The 17,989-nt window shown below is 49.3% G+C and overlaps 1 protein-coding gene across 2 annotated transcripts; it reads left to right on the forward strand.

Moving 5' to 3' along the window:
• The first annotated feature begins 1,990 nt into the window (after nt 1-1,990).
• On the forward strand, nt 1,991-16,716 carry C11H16orf74 (chromosome 11 C16orf74 homolog). Of its 2 annotated transcripts, XM_063312812.1 has the most exons (3): nt 1,991-2,089; nt 6,638-6,738; nt 16,238-16,716. In XM_063312812.1, the coding sequence occupies exons 2-3, from the start codon at nt 6,711-6,713 to the stop codon at nt 16,405-16,407; spliced, it is 198 nt and encodes a 65-aa protein (XP_063168882.1). In that variant the 5' UTR covers nt 1,991-2,089; nt 6,638-6,710; the 3' UTR covers nt 16,408-16,716. The 2 variants fall into 2 exon arrangements, with proteins under 2 accessions (XP_063168882.1, XP_063168881.1); XM_063312811.1 differs by lacking the exon at nt 1,991-2,089 and having other exon boundaries at nt 6,375-6,738.
• Nucleotides 16,717-17,989: the final 1,273 nt, after the last annotated feature.

Genomic DNA, 17,989 nt, shown 5'->3' on the forward strand with positions numbered 1-17,989 from the left:
GGGGACTAAGCGTCCCAGTTGGGAACGTCCTGGAAGCTCCCTTTCCTCGTGTGGGGCCTGGCCCGCTATCGGTTTGCAGTCTAGGCTGGTGGATTGCAGGTGAGGAGCCAGATTTCCTTCTTGCAGCTTGGCGAAATTTCTGGCTGTTCAATCAAAATCTTGCTGGGAACGTGTTGTGTGAGTTTTTGATGCACCCCTGGGGCTGTAGAAGCAACTGGCTGAAAAGAGCTGTTGCTTGCAGGCTGAGCTCCTAAAAACGGAAGCTGCAAATTTGCTTCCCCAAGGCTGTGGTAGATCTTCCTTGCTAGTGAACACACGCTTGGCTGCTCACACAAGAACATCGTGGGGATTGCTTGGTGTTGGCTTTGCACTATATGCAGATCCCAGGATTTGCAAATTGCGGGTGGCCTCACCACGTTGCGGCTGATTCAACAGACCATGGTTTGAAAAATAGCCGCGTGACGCCCAAACCAGTTTCATGTGGAGCTTCTGTCCCATCTACCTGGGGATAGGAGCATTTAATCTGGGACTGTTGCACACAAAGCGTGCGCCGTCCCATCACCTGACGATTCTTCCCATTGCTGCCCTAGCCCTTTTGCCTTCTGCTCCTTCACGCTGGCCAGGGCAGAGATGGGCTGGGGTCCCGCCTCTTTCAAGTCGAAGTCACCTCCCCGGGATTTCGGGGACACCTTTCTTGGCCCTGATCCAGGCTCAGATCCCAAATTTATTTATTTATTCACATTTCTATCACCGCCCATCTCCCCCTAAAGGGATGAGCTTCCTTGTGCCTCTTGGATCCACCAGTGGCCATTTGCTGACTAAGGAGAACGTGGCTCCCACTCCCACATTACTTACTCCAAGAACAGAACGCAAAATCTGTTCAAGAAATGCTTTCGGTTGTGACTTTATTAGAAGGGTGCAAGGGAACCTGGGGGCAGACTACCAGTTTGCAGAACGGTGTCATGGAGACCAGAAGCTCCCAGGGGTCTCTGGCTTTAATTCTTTCCTTGCTGCCCCTCTGGGTAAGCTCCTGTCCCTGTTGAAAGAGCTTGATAGGGACAGGCAGCGACCCAGGCCGGCAGCCACCAAGATGCAGCCTGAACGGGCAGGCCTCCTGCAGGCATCTTGCACATGCCTGCTCAAAGGAATGGGGGCTTCGCTCCTCTTCCTTAGCTTCAGGAAAGGTCTCCCCCGCCTCCCCAATCCCCATCCCGGGAGATGGTAGGGAAGGTGCAACTCAAGCGCTTGTCTCAGCCCAACTTCTTGGAGAATCGCAGCCAGCGTGTAAAAGTGGATTTGAGCCACCCGCGTCAGTAGATTCGGCGCTGGTTTCCGTGTGACCTTACGGGAGCCCAGCCACCGCGGCCGGCCGGCCGACCGCGCCAACCCATCCGCCCGCGGGGCCTTCCGCAAAAGGGGCTTCCTTGCGGACACGCACCCGCCATGCCCGGCGTGGGTCCGCAAGGAAGGGTTCCCGCCGCGCAGCAAGGATGCGGGCCGCTCCGTGGCGAAGTGCGGGGCGGCCAGGGAGGGACGCTGCGCGCGGGCAGAGTGCACCGGTGGCGGGACCGCACTCCCGCCGCCCTGCCCACCGGGCGCAGCAGCAGCAGCGACGGCTGAGCGGAGTCGGGGTCTCCCTTCAGCGCAGCAGCCGCCTGCCGGTGGGAAAGCCGGTCGCGGTTTGCTGCTGCAGCGGGAAGATCTGCAGCGGTCCTGCGGCCGGGCTTTCTGAGCGCCCCCCAGCCTTCGCTCCCTCCCGCCCCCCCCCCGCACCAGCTTGCCAGGATCCCACCCCGGGGACCAGACCTCGCGCCAGCTGCCGCAGCCCCGGCCGGACCAGAAGCGAGGCGCAGCAGCAGCAGCAGCAGCGCGGCCGACCCTCCGCCCTCCTGCGGCCCTGCGGGGAGCCGGGCACGCCTGGCCGCGGAGGCGCCGCTGGGCGGCCAGCCGGAGGGGGCCCCCTCCCCTCCCCTCCCTCCGCGCCCCCCCCCGGCCGCGCGTATGCAAATCGCCCTGGCCCTGCCTCCCGGGCTGCTGCGCCGGGCGCGCGGCTGGCGGCGATGCCAGCGGCTGGAGTTCGCGCGAGCGGGTGAGTGGCTCTCGCTCGGTCCGGCACGGACCTCGGGGGACGGACGGCGGGGCCCCGGTGGCCTGCGCTGCACCGGGGGTGGGGGTGGGGGGGCGTGGCGCATGCTGCAGGGTGCATGCTGCACGCACTGCCCCCCGCCCCGCGCGCCCCTCTCCGCCTTCCCCGGCTCGCCAAGGCTGCTTGCCGGAGTTGCGGGCACCAGCCCTGCTCCGCGACAGGCTCGCCTGGGCGCCTCCGTGGGGCGCGGGGGTCGGGCGGGGGTCGCGAGCGGGAGGGCCGGGCTGGCTTAAAGCGAGGCTCGCCGCTCCGGCCACCATGCGGGGCTCCCACGCGCCGTGCCCGACCACGCGTGGGGTTACCGGGACCAGCAACCCGCTGCGCAAGAGAGCCGCAGGCGGAGCAGAGGGGAGGGCGGAGGGGCTGAACATCTGGGCGAGGCACAAAAGTTTGCGGGCGGGGGGAAGGGCGCCTTCCTCCCGGCAGAGAGGTGCACCCCAGCTGTTGCTCTGTCTTCGGCTCAGTCGTGGAGGGAAAGTTACCCCCGGGAACAAGTGGGTTCGGGGTGCAAGCAGCCACGCCCCCCTAACTTTTCAGAAGTTTTCCCCTGGTTTTGCCCGGACTTTTGGCTAGAGAAGAACTGAAAGGGCGGGGGGGGGGGAATTCTTTCTTTCAGGATTAGGGAAAGGGGGCCCTTCACAGGGTGCTGAACTCCCGGGCCTAGCATTTGTTACCAGGGCCCTGCGGGCTGGGGATGCTGGGGGTTGTAGTTCAGCAACCATGGTGTGCTCTCCATTGAATCTCTTATGGAGATTTGCTGCAATTTTATGAACATTGATTTCCTATTTTTTACTTGGCCAAGCCAATGAATCGTTTGCTTTCTTGCCTGGGCAGACGGTGAAAGGTGTTTTCACTTCGATGGTTATGGATTTTGATCCAGCAAGGGCGTGATCAGCCAGGTAGATTCCTCCAATTCTGCCTTTCTTTAGAAATCATTTCTCTAAATTATCTTTCCTCAGTTGTCTCTAAAAGGATGGGTATTGGCTCATCTTTGGATGCTAATATGGTGCTGTAGATAGCTGGACCAAGTTGAATAGTGCACTTGAAGGACACCTGTCCTAAGAAATGGCATTGGATTCTGCAGGATCTGATTCTTTAACAGATTTTTCATGACTACTAAGTTCCAGAGATGGGGAAAACATTTCTGGAACTTAGTACTCAGGAAAAATCTGTTAGAGTCAGATCATGCAAAAATTGTGATGTCCTTTGGATGTATTAACACCCATTTCTATCTCTCCTGTGCTCAACTCAACAAAGAAAATTGGACTTGCAATTTTTTTTGTTTCTCCACTCACAGCTGAGCACAAAATATGAATATAGTTTCTTTCTGGAACTGTGCCCTCTGCTATCTTTCTAAAATTCAGTGAGATTTTCCAATTGTACTTAGATACCTCTTGGCATCCTTTAGACATTTTAATCATTGGCTTTGTTCTCCCAAAATAAGCCCCATTTTGTTTAACTAGGGCTTGTGGAATAAACCACAGATGAGTAGGATCATATAGCACACCGAGCCATAAATCATGGGTTACAGACTCCAAGAGATGGATTAAAACAACATTTTAGGCCACAAAAAGGAGGTTAGGCTCATTGGTTGAACCCAACCACTGGTAATGGCTACACTGGATGCAGAATCTTTGACCCTCCAGCTTCATCACAGCTTGCATGACTGAAGTTGCTGGAGCTGTGGTGAGTTGGGTAACATCTGGATAGCCTCCACCTTCTTTACCCATGGTCTTAAAGACATTAGAAAATGAAAGAATACTTACAAACTCAAGGCTGATGAAAATTTGGCAGGGGCCAGGAAACACAAATCTATTACCGACAAGTGTTTGGAAAGGTGAGCCAACGCAGAATTTACCAGCTCACCTGCAAATTGGGTAGACTTTGTATTCCAACAGTGCTTAAAAACAAAGTTATTTGAACAAGGAGCCCAGACCTCAATCCTATTGATACTCTTTATCCTGTGATTTTCAGCTGTTCCATGTGCTGGTTTGTACCTAGATATACAAGTCATTGGCTTGGCCTATATCAGGGGAAGGAGACATGAGACTCGCCAGCTGTTGCTGAGATGTATCACATGCCATGCTAGTTGAGGATACTGGGAGTTGTAGTTCAACAACATCTGGTTCCATATTTTGGATGTGCATATACGGACTGTTTTGAACCTGAACAATCGTGGTGTTTGCACCTTCCATTTGGAACTCCTTCCACTGTCCTGGCAGAGTCAAAGTGCCCGTTACAAATAATACCCAGATTTTTTTTTTCAGGCAAATATTGTGTGAGGAAGTGGGAGCAACAGATCCTTCAGGAGGGAGAGAAACTATTTTTATCATCCAATTGTTGAACTGTCTTTCCAAACCTGAGCATTCAGATTTGTTCAATTCTCATTAAGGGATGAAAACAAATTATACACAAGTAAGCCGAGATGGTTTTTATCCAAGGCGTCCATATTTTTTTCATATGGGCAACGGTAGAATTCCTTATATATGAACCAATTCAGGATCTAGAGATGTAGAGTTAAGTTGCCCCCATCTTTTCCCCCCAGAAAGGCTCTTGTGCACCTAACTGGGATGCACAATTTCTACCAGGTCACAGGTATCCCCGCGTTTGTGGGACATGTTGGGGACAGTACTGTATTCCAAAAGTAGGTAGGGGCAAGGCCCATTCTGAGAGGAGCTTCAGGGGTTTTAACATTGGGGAAAGTGATGCCTTCTGCACCTACAAGGTATAAGGCAGTTATTTTGCCCCTGGACAATTTTCCAGCCCCCTAGTGCCAAAAAAGGCCTACATTTGGGGGCTTGAAAGGGTCGGTGGAGATCCCAAAAAAGGACACTGCATGAGGCCCTCAGACCAGACATTTGACACGCCTGGTTTAACAGGAACACAACGGACGTAACATGGTGATTTGGGGGAGGCTCTTCCTGTTGAATTTCTCTCCTTCTGAAATCTCAGACATGCGGTAGCCTGAGAGAATAGCCTAAGAGAATTGCTTTCATTCGATGCAAAAGTAGGTCCATTTTTAACATTTGCAGGGCTGTTCTTTGAGCTGGTTCCTGGCATTTCTGACACGGTTCCCAACTTCAATTATTTCTGCCCCACAAATCAGTGTTCTCCTACTCCACCGTCATCTCCAACTGCGGAATGGCCCAGAGACAGACTGAATGGCTGGCATATCCTGGAATCTTTCCTTTAAACCGAGACCGGTGAATAATTGAAGCTAGGTTACTTCCTACAGATCCTCACCTATTGGTCTCATGCCAGCTCTTAAGTGCATTGAGATGCATCGGATCAGCTTCTGTCTTTGTGGGCAGACGGAACCTCCAGGTCACGTCAGACGGCACCCACTTTTCATAGCAGCTGGAGGCGGCACGCCCGGCTATGCTTCAGGAGCTCATCAGAAGTTAATGATTAAATGGAAGCCTGTTGAATGCAGAGAGAAATCTCTTCTTTGCATTGACAACTTCCACCTACTTCCCCATCCAAGAAGGTTTCAGCCATGGAAACACTTTCCGCTAGATTTATTGTTGCTGAGATAGGCGCAGCAGCTTGCTCAGGATAAGCTGGCAACAGCCTGGCAGTGGAGGAACAGTTGGCAGCTATGTCTGAATGTGGCACCTTCCCCGGTTGATTCCACCATATACGTTAAACTTGGGTTCCGCGACAGCTCAATGGGTTCCGTGAGAAGCTGAAGGCTTACGTAGCTAACTAACACATAGCTAGTTCTCCATCCTGAGAGCTTTGCCTCTTGACCAGGGGTTCCAAGAATTTAAAAAACGGGAAACTCCTGTGTTACAGCCCCCCATCATTCTCCAGCTAGCATGTTCCTAAATAGAGACAGAGAACCTCCAGCCGATAAGGCCTAATCTGGCCTAATCACCAAAACACCACACAAGTCTTTCGCAGGCAGTGACCCCAAGCCCTCCTCTGTTTCTGTAAAACTCCCCTGCTGGGTGTGAGAGAGGAGAACTTTCAGTGGCATGCTTTTAATTGCCCTTAACAGCTAAAGCAGAGACAATGTGTTTATTGCAGGATTGTTTTTACCGCATGCCACCCAGCGTTGTAGAGTTGGGCAGCCTTGTACATTTGTGGAAATAAGAGGAAGGGGAAGGGAGGAAAGAGACAGGCAAAGGAAGGAGGGAGGGAAGTAGAGAAGGAAGGAAGGAAGGAAGGAAGGAAGGAAGGAAGGAAGGAAGGAAGGAAGGAAGGAAGGAGAAATTCTCTTCTATTGGAGAGGAATATACTTTGGTTTTGTTGCATTACACTCTTCCAGACTTGGTTTACTAACTGGTTGAAGGTTGGAGAAAGGTCGCAATAAAATATGGGCTGGCTTGCTAACGTTCCAGGCAGGGTTTTGTTTTGTTCTTTTTCCTGACAGCTGAGTTTACGCAGTGCCATGAGATGGGGGGTGTTTCGCAGAGTTGTTTTGAAAGCCGGGCTATTTGTGTTCGTTTGCAAACTTAAACCACCACAACAAAAATCTCCGCTTTTCAGCCTCGATGAAGCCAAGCAGCTGTGGCGGACATTTCGGCCTCTGATTTCTCCCCCTGGTTAAAAGGATGAAACCATGGGCCTGAGCTTCTCCTGTCTGAAAGGTAAGAGGAAAGCTCGTCTCAACTCCAAAGGGAAGTGGAAAGATGCTGAGAGAGGGATTTATGTGCCGATATTGGCGTGTGATGATTTTCAAGAGATTTGGCCAGTAGGCAGGAGGGGTATTTAGCAGCCAAAAGAGCACTTATATATCTGATCTCATCGCTCTCTGCTTCTCATTCAACTGTAGCTTTTCTAAGCAATAAATATGTTGCAATTTTGCGGTTGTTTCTACATAGACGGTGGAGCTGTCCAAGGGTGCAGATGTAAAACAGGCCATTCTTTACTAAGAGTGACTTAGATATTTATTGAAGACACTTGACATTTCAAATATTGGAAAGATTCGACATTCAAGCACTTTTGGTTTTTTTTTATACTCACACAGAGGTCGGGCTGGTGGCAAAGAACAATTCCTCTTTAATATAAAACAGTGTTTTTCAAACTCGGCAACTTTAAGATGGGTAGACTTCAAGCATGCTGGCTGGGGAATTCTGGGAGTTGAAGTCCACCCATCTTAAAGTTGCCGAGTTTGAAAAACACTGATATAAAACATACAGAGCCCTCTAAACATATGGAGGCTGTCTTTATTTTAGCAGTGCTGTGCATAGCTACTCCTTGACCAGGATGAGCCAGGACCTGAATTTTAAAAATTATTATTTTGGGGTGGGGGGTGGAGAGCAGGAGGAATTGTGTTCTGCAAATGAGTAGATGTTTTGATTTGTTTTTTTGTTTTTTTCAGTTGTTTTTCTCCACTATTTAGAGTTGTTTGGTTTGGATGGATTACTTATGTACATATTTAGGTGCCATAAGTCCATCTGGAGGAAATTGTGCTTTTTTATGGCTTTCTCCCAGATTTTGGCAGCAGGATCCAAGGAGAGGATTGACAAGCTCTGGGTACTGCGAAGCAGGTTGGGCGGTTGGGCGTCACCCAACCTGATATCTTGTTAATGGGAAACGGAAAGCCCATTCCCAAGAGTGTGTCTGCTCAGCAATGAAATGGAAGCCATGACTCACGGGCTGGGTGGCAAAGGAAAAGCTCCAGGCGGGCTTGGATCTCATTTTTCCTTTCTGAAAAATTGGGCGAGGACTTTTGGCACCGTTCATTCAGCCTTGGCGTCCTAGCTGGGAAGGTTTTATGACCGCCATAACACAGAGCCAAAAGCCCCCTAGGACATCCATCCGCAACCCCCCCCTTTGCCATCTTCCCCCTTCCCCAGTCCAGTTAAAATCAGACTTGGCAGGAACACTTGGGAGTCAGCTGGACATCCTGCACCACCTGTGGCTGCAAAAACAAAGAAATAAAAGAGCTGTATTTACTGTGGGCAGAGAAGGGGGCCCAGGAGGACCTGCAAATCTTAAGTAGTTGAGTCCCCCCCCCCCACACACACACACACCCAATTTGGGTTCTCTTGGTGAGAAGGCTCACCCACCAGCAGCAATATCTGGGCACCCCCAGCGGCTGGTCCTTCCGGCACCCCGTAGGGGCAGGTGGGCTTCGATTTATATTTCCCTACTGCTTCCTCTCCCAGCAACTTGCAATCGGCACTGAAATACAGCCCATTAAGAGCCAATTAAAATGATCTGTGCAACTTTAAAAGCCTGGCTGAAGAGGGAGGGCTGGCTGGGCTCCGTTCCTGAAAGTGGGAAAGGCGGTGCAGAGGCCCACAGCACCACCACCCCCAACTTACAAGTAATGTAGTGGGAACATATCCCCACCCCACCCCACCCGTGCATCCAGCGATCAGGCCTCTGAAAGGTCCAGGCCGGCTGGATGAGTGAGTTGGCAGGAGGAAGGCGGCTGGTGCAGAGAGGGTTACCCAGAGCGCCCTGCTGGTAGAGCCAGCTTCCTCTGTCCCAAGGAGGAGAGGAGGCTTGGAAGCACCACTCACAGATTAGCCTCCTCCTCCATTATTATTGTTATTGTTATTATCTCCTCCTCCCCCTCCCCTCCCATTCCCCCTTCCCCTTCTTCCACTATTCACAAGCTTCCTCTTTCCCTTCCCCCCTCCTCTTCCTCTTCTTCTTCCGCTCCGCTCCGCTCTCCCTCCTCCTCCTCCTCTTCTTCTTCCACCATTCAAAAAGTAGCTTCTCCTCCTCCTCCACCCCGCCCCCCTTTTAATGTGCTCCGCGCTCTCGCTGGGTAATTGGGACAAATGCTAAATATTGCATTGCCCATTAGCTTTTTACTGCTGCGTAGCCCCGGTGCCAGCGGGTGCTGTCAGCTTTAATGCAGAGCTGAAGGCCTGGCGCCTGCTGATTCCCCTTCCCAGGGAGGTCTTCTTGCACGACGGGCGGCCAGGCTGCCTCCCCCCGGCCCCGAGAGCCATGCTGCAGCCGCAGGACTTTCCAAACCAGTCCGTGTGCCACGGATAGTTCATGCCTGCTTTGGGATGACGGTCAGGTTCCAAAGCTGCTGTGCAGAGGAATGTGTGTCTTCTCCAGAAGGATCAGCAGTGGGGCAGGTAGAGAGCCAACAGGTGCGGCAATCCCTGTGGAACTTCCGCCAGATGGCCCAACTCTCCCTTTTTGCCAGGCACTCAGCCTATTCTGTTCTTGCCCCAGGAAAATCCATTCTGAACCCTTTGTTTTTCCTGAAGATTTGACTTTTAAGACATTTTATTTGGTGTGGGCGGCTAGGACACCTTTGCATTTCAGGCCAGTGAAACAGCAGCACCTGGCTGACGTGAGTGGGTTGCAGAAGCCGACCGGGGTCAGATCTGCTTTGTCACTGGGTGGGAAGCCCATGGCTATAAGCAGCCAGAGATGTCCAAAAACAGCATGGAAGAAAACAGTGGCCAAGAAAACCACACGGGCAGATTCATGAAGTCACCAGGAATTAAGCTTAACCTGCAGGAAACAGATTTGACTTTTAGTCTTCGCAGATGGCAGACCTTGGTTGACCTCGGCTGATGCATCTAAGCAATAGGTGGAGCGTCAGTCGTACCACCACCAGCTTGACGTTTTTGACTGCATCCTATGCCCCTGACTCATTTGTTTATATTTTGATACCACCCAATACATCTGTTGGAAGAAAAATCAGAACTCATCCACTGACTAGTGTGTTTCCTTTTCAGTGCCAGGCTAAAGTTCCTCCCTCCCTCCCTCCCTTTCTTTCTTTCTTTCTTTCTTTCTTTCTTTCTTTCTTTCTTTCTTTCTCTCTTTCTCCCTCCCTCCCTCCTTTCTTTTTGCACTACCCAGCTCCCAGCGACTCTTGTTATTCCTACAGACCTTTAAATTATGTTCCTACTTAAAATGCAAACATTTTAATCTCCACAGCACAGTCTTAACCTTTGTATCTCATTATGTTTTACAGGGGTGGGAGAGTTGCATTCATTTATTTTGTTTGTTTCAGTGTGCCTGTTGAGTTGGGTGTAGTGATTTTATTGCGCTTGTTATTATGGTTTAATTGGCAGTCCCCTGTACCTGGAGAAAAGGACTTTTTGAAATGTTTCATAAATGAAATAAATAAGCAGATTCAGAACTGGAAAAGATGCAAGCCCAATTGATTAATTATGTGCCATCAAGTCATTATCAACTCTTAGCGACCAGATAGATAGATTTTCTTCATGATGATCTGTCCCCAACCTGGTCCTTTAGGTCTTCCAACAGAACACCCATCGCCACTGTAACTGAGTCCATCCCCCTTGCTGCTGGTCGTCCTCTTCTTCTCTTTCCTTCCACCTTTCCCAGCATCAGAGCCTTCTCCAGAGAGCTGGGTCTTTGCATAACGTGTCCAAAGTAGGATGACTTGAGCCTGGTCATTTGTGCCTTGAATGAGAACTTTAGGTTGATTTGTTCGATGATCCATTGGTTCGTTTTCTTGGCTGTCCATGGTCTTCTCAGGAGTCTTCTCCAACATCAAAGTTCAAAAGCATCAGTTCTCTTCCTGTCCTGCTTCTTCAAAGTCCAACTTTCTTTGCACAGTTCTGATCTTCGTACATCACGGTGTTTGAATATCTTTACAAAGGCCTTGATGGTGCTGTACTAAGTCCTAGTCTGCAGTATATTTCTTGACTGTTTATTCCTTTCCTGTTGATGGTTGATCCTAAAAGGCAGAAACTATCCACCACTTTGATACCTTCATTGCCACTTCTAAGGTGGGTGGTTCTACCTGTTGTCATTAGTTTGGTCTTCTTTATATTTAATTTTAGTCCCATATTTTCACTGTGATCTTTGACGTTTACTGCTGGAGTTTGCAAATCCCTTGCATTTTCCGCTATCAGGGTCGTGTCACCAGCGTAGTGCAGGCTATTGATGTTTCTTCCTCCAGTTTTAAAACCACACTCATTTTCTTCCAATCCAATGCAAGCCCAAAGGCACTGCTAAAATTGGGCAGCACTGAAGAAGCTCACAAAGGAACCAAAATAAGTTATCCAAAGGTTGTAGAAGAGGTTAAGAGTACATGCGACTGAAGACTTGTACATTTGGATGCTTCTGCTCATGCCATGCATTCAACAGGGATCTCACAGCGACTTTATTCCCTGATCACCATCTGAAGCTTCCAGCAGCCTCCGAGAATACTAAAATGGCCTTTTGCAATCCTTAGCATCATTCCTGATTTCATGGTCTGTAGCACACAAATGTTCATGCACAACAGGAATCAGTCTGTGGGCCCCTCCCCCTTTTTTGCATTTGAATCCTCCTCCAGCTTCCTCCAGGAAGATCCAGACACACACATTCCTCTCCCCAAGCTTTTTTTATTCTTATCATAATCCAGACAGGTAAATTTAGGTTGGGAAGTACGAGTGGGCAGAGATCAAGCAGTGAGCAGCATGGTTGTGCGTAGATTTGAAGGCCCCTCATATAATAAGCAAGAAAAATGCTTGTATTACTTAAGTTTGCATTTATATGCTTTTCTATTTATTTTTATTCTTTGTAAGCTGCCCAGAGTCGTCATGTATGAGATGGGTGGCAGAGAAATTTAACAAACAAATAAATAAATAAATTTTCTTGATACGCTGACAACCAGCAGAGGACCCTGTGATGCAGCTTCCCCAATTTGATGACATGGTGGCGCTGCGGGTTAAACCGCTGAGCTGCTGAGCTTGCCGATCAGAAGGTTGGCGGTTCGAATCCTCGTGACGGGGTGAGCTCCCGTTGCTAGTCCCAGCTCCTGCCAACCTAGCAGTTCGAAAACATGCCAATGTGAGTCAATTAACAGGTACCGCTTCGGCGGGCAGGTAACGGCGTTCCGTTTAGTCATGCCGGCCACAACGCCGGCTCTTTGGCTTTGAAACGGAGATGAGCACCGCCCCCTAGAGTTGGACACGACTGGACTTAATGTCAAGGGAAACCTTTACCTTTTAGGTGGTTAGGACAGCAGCTGAGGTTGACCCATTAGCCAAACCATCTGTCTGCAGAAGATGGCTATTGCTCATTCCCATCAAAGCAACATTCCTACTTAGGTTCTGTAGCTCTTCTCCATGATACAGTTTTATTTCAGTCCTCAGATCCTTTATTGGGACTATTAGAAGCCTGGATTCAGTCATATCAGCGGCCTGGGGGTCATTAAGGAAAAATCTCAGCTGTAATGTGACATCAGATTCAGAGGAGATGAATGGAAGCAGAATCCAGATTAGGTAAAATGCTCTTGATACCTGGATAACTTGAAGCCATTTTCTAAACCACCCCCCTCCCCACTTATCCCAATGCCTGAAAATCACTGGCACGATTTCTTTTCATTTTGAGGAGAGAAAGGCACAACCCCAGGATGTGATCTCAAACTCTCAGCGTCAAACCTACACGCTCTTCCACGTGCAGGAAGCAGAGGGACTGAGAAAGCCTCGCTCCCCTTTGCATCATCAGCACATGTCCTGAAACCATTACCTGCTGCCCCCAGTGTTTGCCAACCTCGATCTGGCAGTCACACTTCCTCTTGAACGTAGCAGGGACCAAGCCAAGCCCTATATGCGCAAAACTCCAGTAGCTTGCTGCCTGCAAATGCATTTGTAAATTATATCCGTCTGGGGGAACTAAAGATTTTGGCTTCGGGCCCCTAATGCAGGTTTATCCACCAGCTGGACAGAAAGACCTCTTATTGATCTCCAAACAAACAGTTCTCTTGTTAATAGCCTGTTGAGCCTGTTTTGTTTAAAAATCATCATATGACAGGCTGGGAGCGAGGAGAGCTGAGAAGCACGTCTTGGGTGACGCAGGATCCCCTGTCAAAGCACAGCTGGAGAGGGACTTGTGCAAGTGTGCATCTGTCTCCCTCTGCAAATCCCTCAGGGACCGTGAAGTGAGTAAGTCTCCAATTTGAAGCACGCTGGTTCAAAAATAAGCCCTCAGAGTAAAGGCAGGCTAATTTATCTATTTTTCTGCCTGCTTGATTTATATCCTGCCCATTTTTGAATCTGAACGGTTAAGGCAGTTTTCCTTCAAAAGCAAACTGTCCAACCTGAATGCAAAGGCTGGAAGCCAAGCATTGAAATGGAAATAAGGAAGCCCTGTCTGGATTGAGCTCTTTTCTGGTAGACACAATTTATTGAGTTTGATTCTAGGGATATTGCTGATCCAGAGAAGGTGCTAGGAAAAGCAGACAAAACAATCAAGGAACTAGAGGGATTTCATTATGGAGAACAAAAACGCTTGGAGCGGCCTTGCTTTAAAAATGCCAGTTAAGGGGGATAGGTAAAGAAAATGATGCATGGTGTAGGAAAAACAGATAAGCAGGCCTTTTTTCTTCTCCTAGATCCCAAGGAAACTAACTAGTAGGGGATTCACAACAAATACATGGAAACTTCCTTCACACTGTGCCTGGACGAATGGTGACATTTGCAACCAAGCTGCAATCCCTCGATCAGTGTTCAGTGCCATTCTGAGAAATCCATGGAAGATCATTCAATTTTTAGTTTACCCCTTCAGTCTGTGGGAACATCCCCGCTAAGAGGTCACCTGCTGTGAGACACGCACATAGCCCTCTTTGGGCGTGATCGCAGCAACAGCCATTCTTAGTTTAGCATAGCTCTGCCCAAACGGTCCTGCCCCTCAGCTTGTCATGCTGATAGAATTCTTGCTAGTCTTTGACATGCCTTCCCCACATCCCAAATTATCATCATGATGTGTACTGTGCTAGCTATCACCCTGATTTCTCATTTACATGTGGTCAGGAAAGGGTGATGCCCCCCCCCCCCTGTATTTAACCCTACAGGCTCTATCTGTCCAGAGGCGGTCCTACCTTGCATGCCCACTAGAGGACATCCGTGCATCATTTTTTACTTTGTGTCTAGCAAAGAGGTGGGACATCCATCATTTGTTGTTAGAAGCAGCTGCGTATCATTGCAAAAGCATAATTTATATTCACTGTAACCCAGCTCACTAAATATCACCTGGAGTTGTCCTTATTGTGATGAAGGCACCATAGAATGGGACTGCCAACTCAGACATGATAGAAATTGGGTCTCCAAAGTCGCCTTGACTGTATGGGCAGCAACTAAGGAAGAGACGGGAGATCTGTCTAGTTGCAGAGGAACAAAGGGGTGGTCTATCAAATACAGGTCCTGGGATAACCTTTAAGGGAAAGGGGAGACAAGCTGGGGCAGTTGCAGGGGGATGGGGTGCAGAAAGGCCACTTGGCTCCAAGCTCAGAAGACTCTCAGACTTGACATTAAATCCTGCCATTTTGCTTTTTGCTGTAGAGGGCCACAGAGGTGACCTCAGAGAAACTATACAGAAATGGTTACCAAAACAAAATCATGCTTTAAGCCCAGGAAACAGAGAAAACATGAGAAAGGAGCTTGGGCTGGTTCCACCCAAATTCGCTGAAGTATAAGAGGGAGGAAGGGAAGGAGGGGAAAACAGTCAGGTTTTCAAGATTTTGTCACTACAGTGTAGACCAATAAAGTAGGACTCCAGTCAAACTGGTGGAGTCTGTTCCCTGACTGCCCTACCTCAAAGATCTAACCCAGCGTTTCCCAGTCTTGGCCACTGTCAGATGTGTGGACTTCGACTCCCAGAATTCCCCAGCCAGCCTTGCTTGAGTTGAAGTCCACACATCTGACAGTGGCCAAGACTGAGAAACGCTGGTCTAACCCTTGCTTTAACCCAAAGGTGAATTTATAAATTCAAACTACAAATTTTAAACCTGAAGGGATCATGGAAAAAGTCAGGAGAGGCATGCCAACTGTTTCATGTTGAAATGTTCCCATCACAAAATGTCCATCCTGGCTTCCATTCCAAGACAGGAAAGGCTGTTCCTCGTATCACAGGGTTCCTCAACCTTGGCAACTCTAAGCTGTGTGGACTTCAACTCCTAGAATTCCCCAGCCAGCTTTGGATTCCCAGAATTCTGGGAGTTGAAGTCCGCACAGCTTAGAATTGCCAAGGTTGAGGAACCCTGTCGTATCAGAATGTTTCGAGCATGGAAATTTTGCCCATGTAATACATTTGGAGAGTGTCAGCACCACCAGGTTGACCAGACCAAGAATCAAGTTCACAGGAAGGTTAAGACTACTTTTATTAAGATTGCTATAATAACAGGATCTTGCAAGTTTGATTGTGCTGGGCCTCCTCTCCTTCTTATACCCATGTGAATTAGTGGGGTGTCTATCTGAGCTGCTAACACATACTTTCTGCTTGTTTTGTATTTAAACCATGTTTTTCCCCTTGTCGCTTTGGTAATGGATCTCACCTATCTCCATCAAGGTCATCTTTCTTGCTCCCTACATCGAGTGACAAGAGCTAATCCCAGAAAGGTCCATCTCTGGCTCTTCACCCATTAACATGTCAATGAGAGATCAGTGTGTGGGACCACTGAACAACCTTTAGTAGGCCAAGGAACCAAAATAGCAGATAAGGTTTTAAGTTCCGAAGAAGAACTTAAGTCTTTATAGGTAGTCCTCATGTAACAACCATTCGTTTAGTGACAGTTCAGACTTACGATCGTGCTGCAAAAAACTGACTTACAACCGGTTCTCACACTTCATTCATTAAGTCAGTTAGCATCCCTGCTGTCACGTGATCATGATTTGGGCACTTGGCAACCGGTTCGTATTTATGATCATCACAGCGCCCCACGGTCACATGATCACCATTTTCAACCTTCCCAGCTGGCTTCTGGCAAGCAAAATCAATGGGGAACCACACGATTTACTTAATAACCACATAGGTCGCTTAATGCCCATGGTGATTCACTTAACAACTGCTGCAAAAAGTCATAAAATGGGTCAGATTTGCTTAATGACCGCTTTGCTTAGCAACCAAAATTCCAGTGTCAATTGTGGTCATTAAGTGAGGACTACCTGTATCATTTCCAACAGCCCTTGATTCAGCCCATAGTCTGGAGCATATCGTGAAGACCTCTTGACTCTTCCTAACGGCTCCTTAAAACTACAGACTTGGAAGGATCACGGTCCACCCACCTTTGCTTTGTTTTGACCTCATGAGGAAAAGCTCCTTTGTGTGAAGCTCAGCGAACTTATTTCATCTCTCGACCGCTGCCAGGTGCCAGCACCAAGTGGCTAGGTGGCCCCGCTCTCTCTCTCTCTCTCTCTCTCTCTCTTTCAGGCTTCAAAATGTGCGTGAGTGGTGGCGGCGTCAGCAGCAGCGAGGTGGCTGTCATGGCTGAGAAAAGGCTAAGAGTCCCAGATATCATTATCACCCCTCCAACCCCCACGGGGAAGGCACTCTTGAGAGACCCCAGTCTGGGTGGTGACGAACCACAGGACAACTGCTGAGGCAGATGGTGGCGATGCAGCAGCCTCCCCACTCCAGGCCAAAGAGAACAGGTGCTCGGTGGCATTGTTAGAGGATGTAGCACCCGGACAGCTTGCTCAGGAGCTCCCCCGGGCTCCTGAGTTTCCCGAACTCCTCCTTCCTTTTCTTCTCCCGGCCAGGTTGATTAAAAATGGACAGACAGCTCCACACATACCTCACTCACGCTTGAGACCGTGGCACTGCTGCAAACGGGAAACAGGCAAAGGGACGTTCAAGGAATCCGCCAAGCCAGTATCTGCTTGGAGGAAGACCTGTGGAGATGGATGGGCTTGGGGGGGAATGGATGGGTGGGGAGACACTTTGCAGCAAGGCCCGTCCGTTGTTTTCAGGTCCCCGTTAGTGGTGTTGGTCAGCTTGGGCCGGCCTAGGCTATTTAATCGGTCATTGTCAGAAGAGAAAGAGCACTGATTTGCCCAGAAGGTCAGATGTGCTCTGCAGGTGTGTAAAAGTGGATTTAAGGGGAAATGCTATGCTTTCAAGACCAAATGCGCCTGCAGTCAGGTGATCATTTTTTTTTTGGCTGCTGCTCAGTCTCCTGTTTTGGAGCTCTCTGCTTGTGAGCAACGTCAAGTTCTCGTTGTTCCATTGTCCTCTTCACTCGGTTTGTTGGATTCAAAGTGGACTTGGACTGGGCGACCCTTCCAGCAGATGTCCCTCTGCAAAATGGAGCATCAGGTTAGCAGAACAACCCAAGTTTGCTTTGTTCCGAGGTCCTCAGTGGAAGGAGGAAAAATGTTCTTGCTTCTTTCACCTGATCCTTATTTTTGGATAGAGATGGCCTCTAGGTCTTAGAAGCAACTGATGAAGGATCTGGGACTATGTTTTAGCAAGGCCTGACCACGAGCGGGGAACTTCCTCCAAGAGTAAAGAAGCCATAGATTTGGTAGGGGGTCACGAGAGCCTGTCATCCTCTTGCCAGCCCACCTGGGAACTGGGCTAACGGGTGGGATTGGGAAGGATGGTTATGGAGATCCTATTTAGTGCGAGTTCCTCAAATAAGAGGGTTCTGTACTTGCAGGACAAGTTGGAGGTGCCTCTCAGAGATTGAGTTCTTCAAACATCTCAGTACCAGCTATGAAAAGTATGGCCCACATCTACCAAACAGGGCAGACATGGTATGAAGCAGGATAGGGGCAATGTCTGGCTCTCTCCAACCTGGCATCCTTCCCCCGCCATTTTTTCTGGGAGTTGCAGCCTGGTGTATCCTGAAGGCACCAAGATGAAGAAGGCGGCCATAGGCTGGTGCCCTTCAGGAACCACGCTGACTGGGAATGATGGTTGCTGTGGTCCAACACATTGGGAGGATACGAGATTGGAGGAAACAGACTCAACCACAACATAAGGAATGTGATGGGACCTTAATTTTCCAGACTTCACTTTTCCAGACCGCGTGTGAGTGAAATTCCATGGTGATTGGCAGGATGAAGTCATTATACAAGTAACCGAAAATGATTTGCATCAGTTTGTACCACTTGGGTCATCTGCAGTGACGTACCTTTGAATTTAGTGGGCTTTCAGGAGTAACAGATGCCCCCTTCCCAC

This window comes from Candoia aspera, chromosome 11, assembly GCF_035149785.1.
Source record: "Candoia aspera isolate rCanAsp1 chromosome 11, rCanAsp1.hap2, whole genome shotgun sequence".
Taxonomy (NCBI): Eukaryota; Metazoa; Chordata; class Lepidosauria; order Squamata; family Boidae; genus Candoia; species Candoia aspera.

Coding starts and splice junctions, on each gene's coding strand:
- C11H16orf74 (XM_063312812.1), top strand. CDS start 6,711: ATGGGCCTGAGCTTCTCCTGTCTGAAAG. Junction 6,739..16,237: donor GAGCTTCTCCTGTCTGAAAG/GTAAGAGGAAAG, acceptor TCTCTCTTTCAG/GCTTCAAAATGTGCGTGAGT.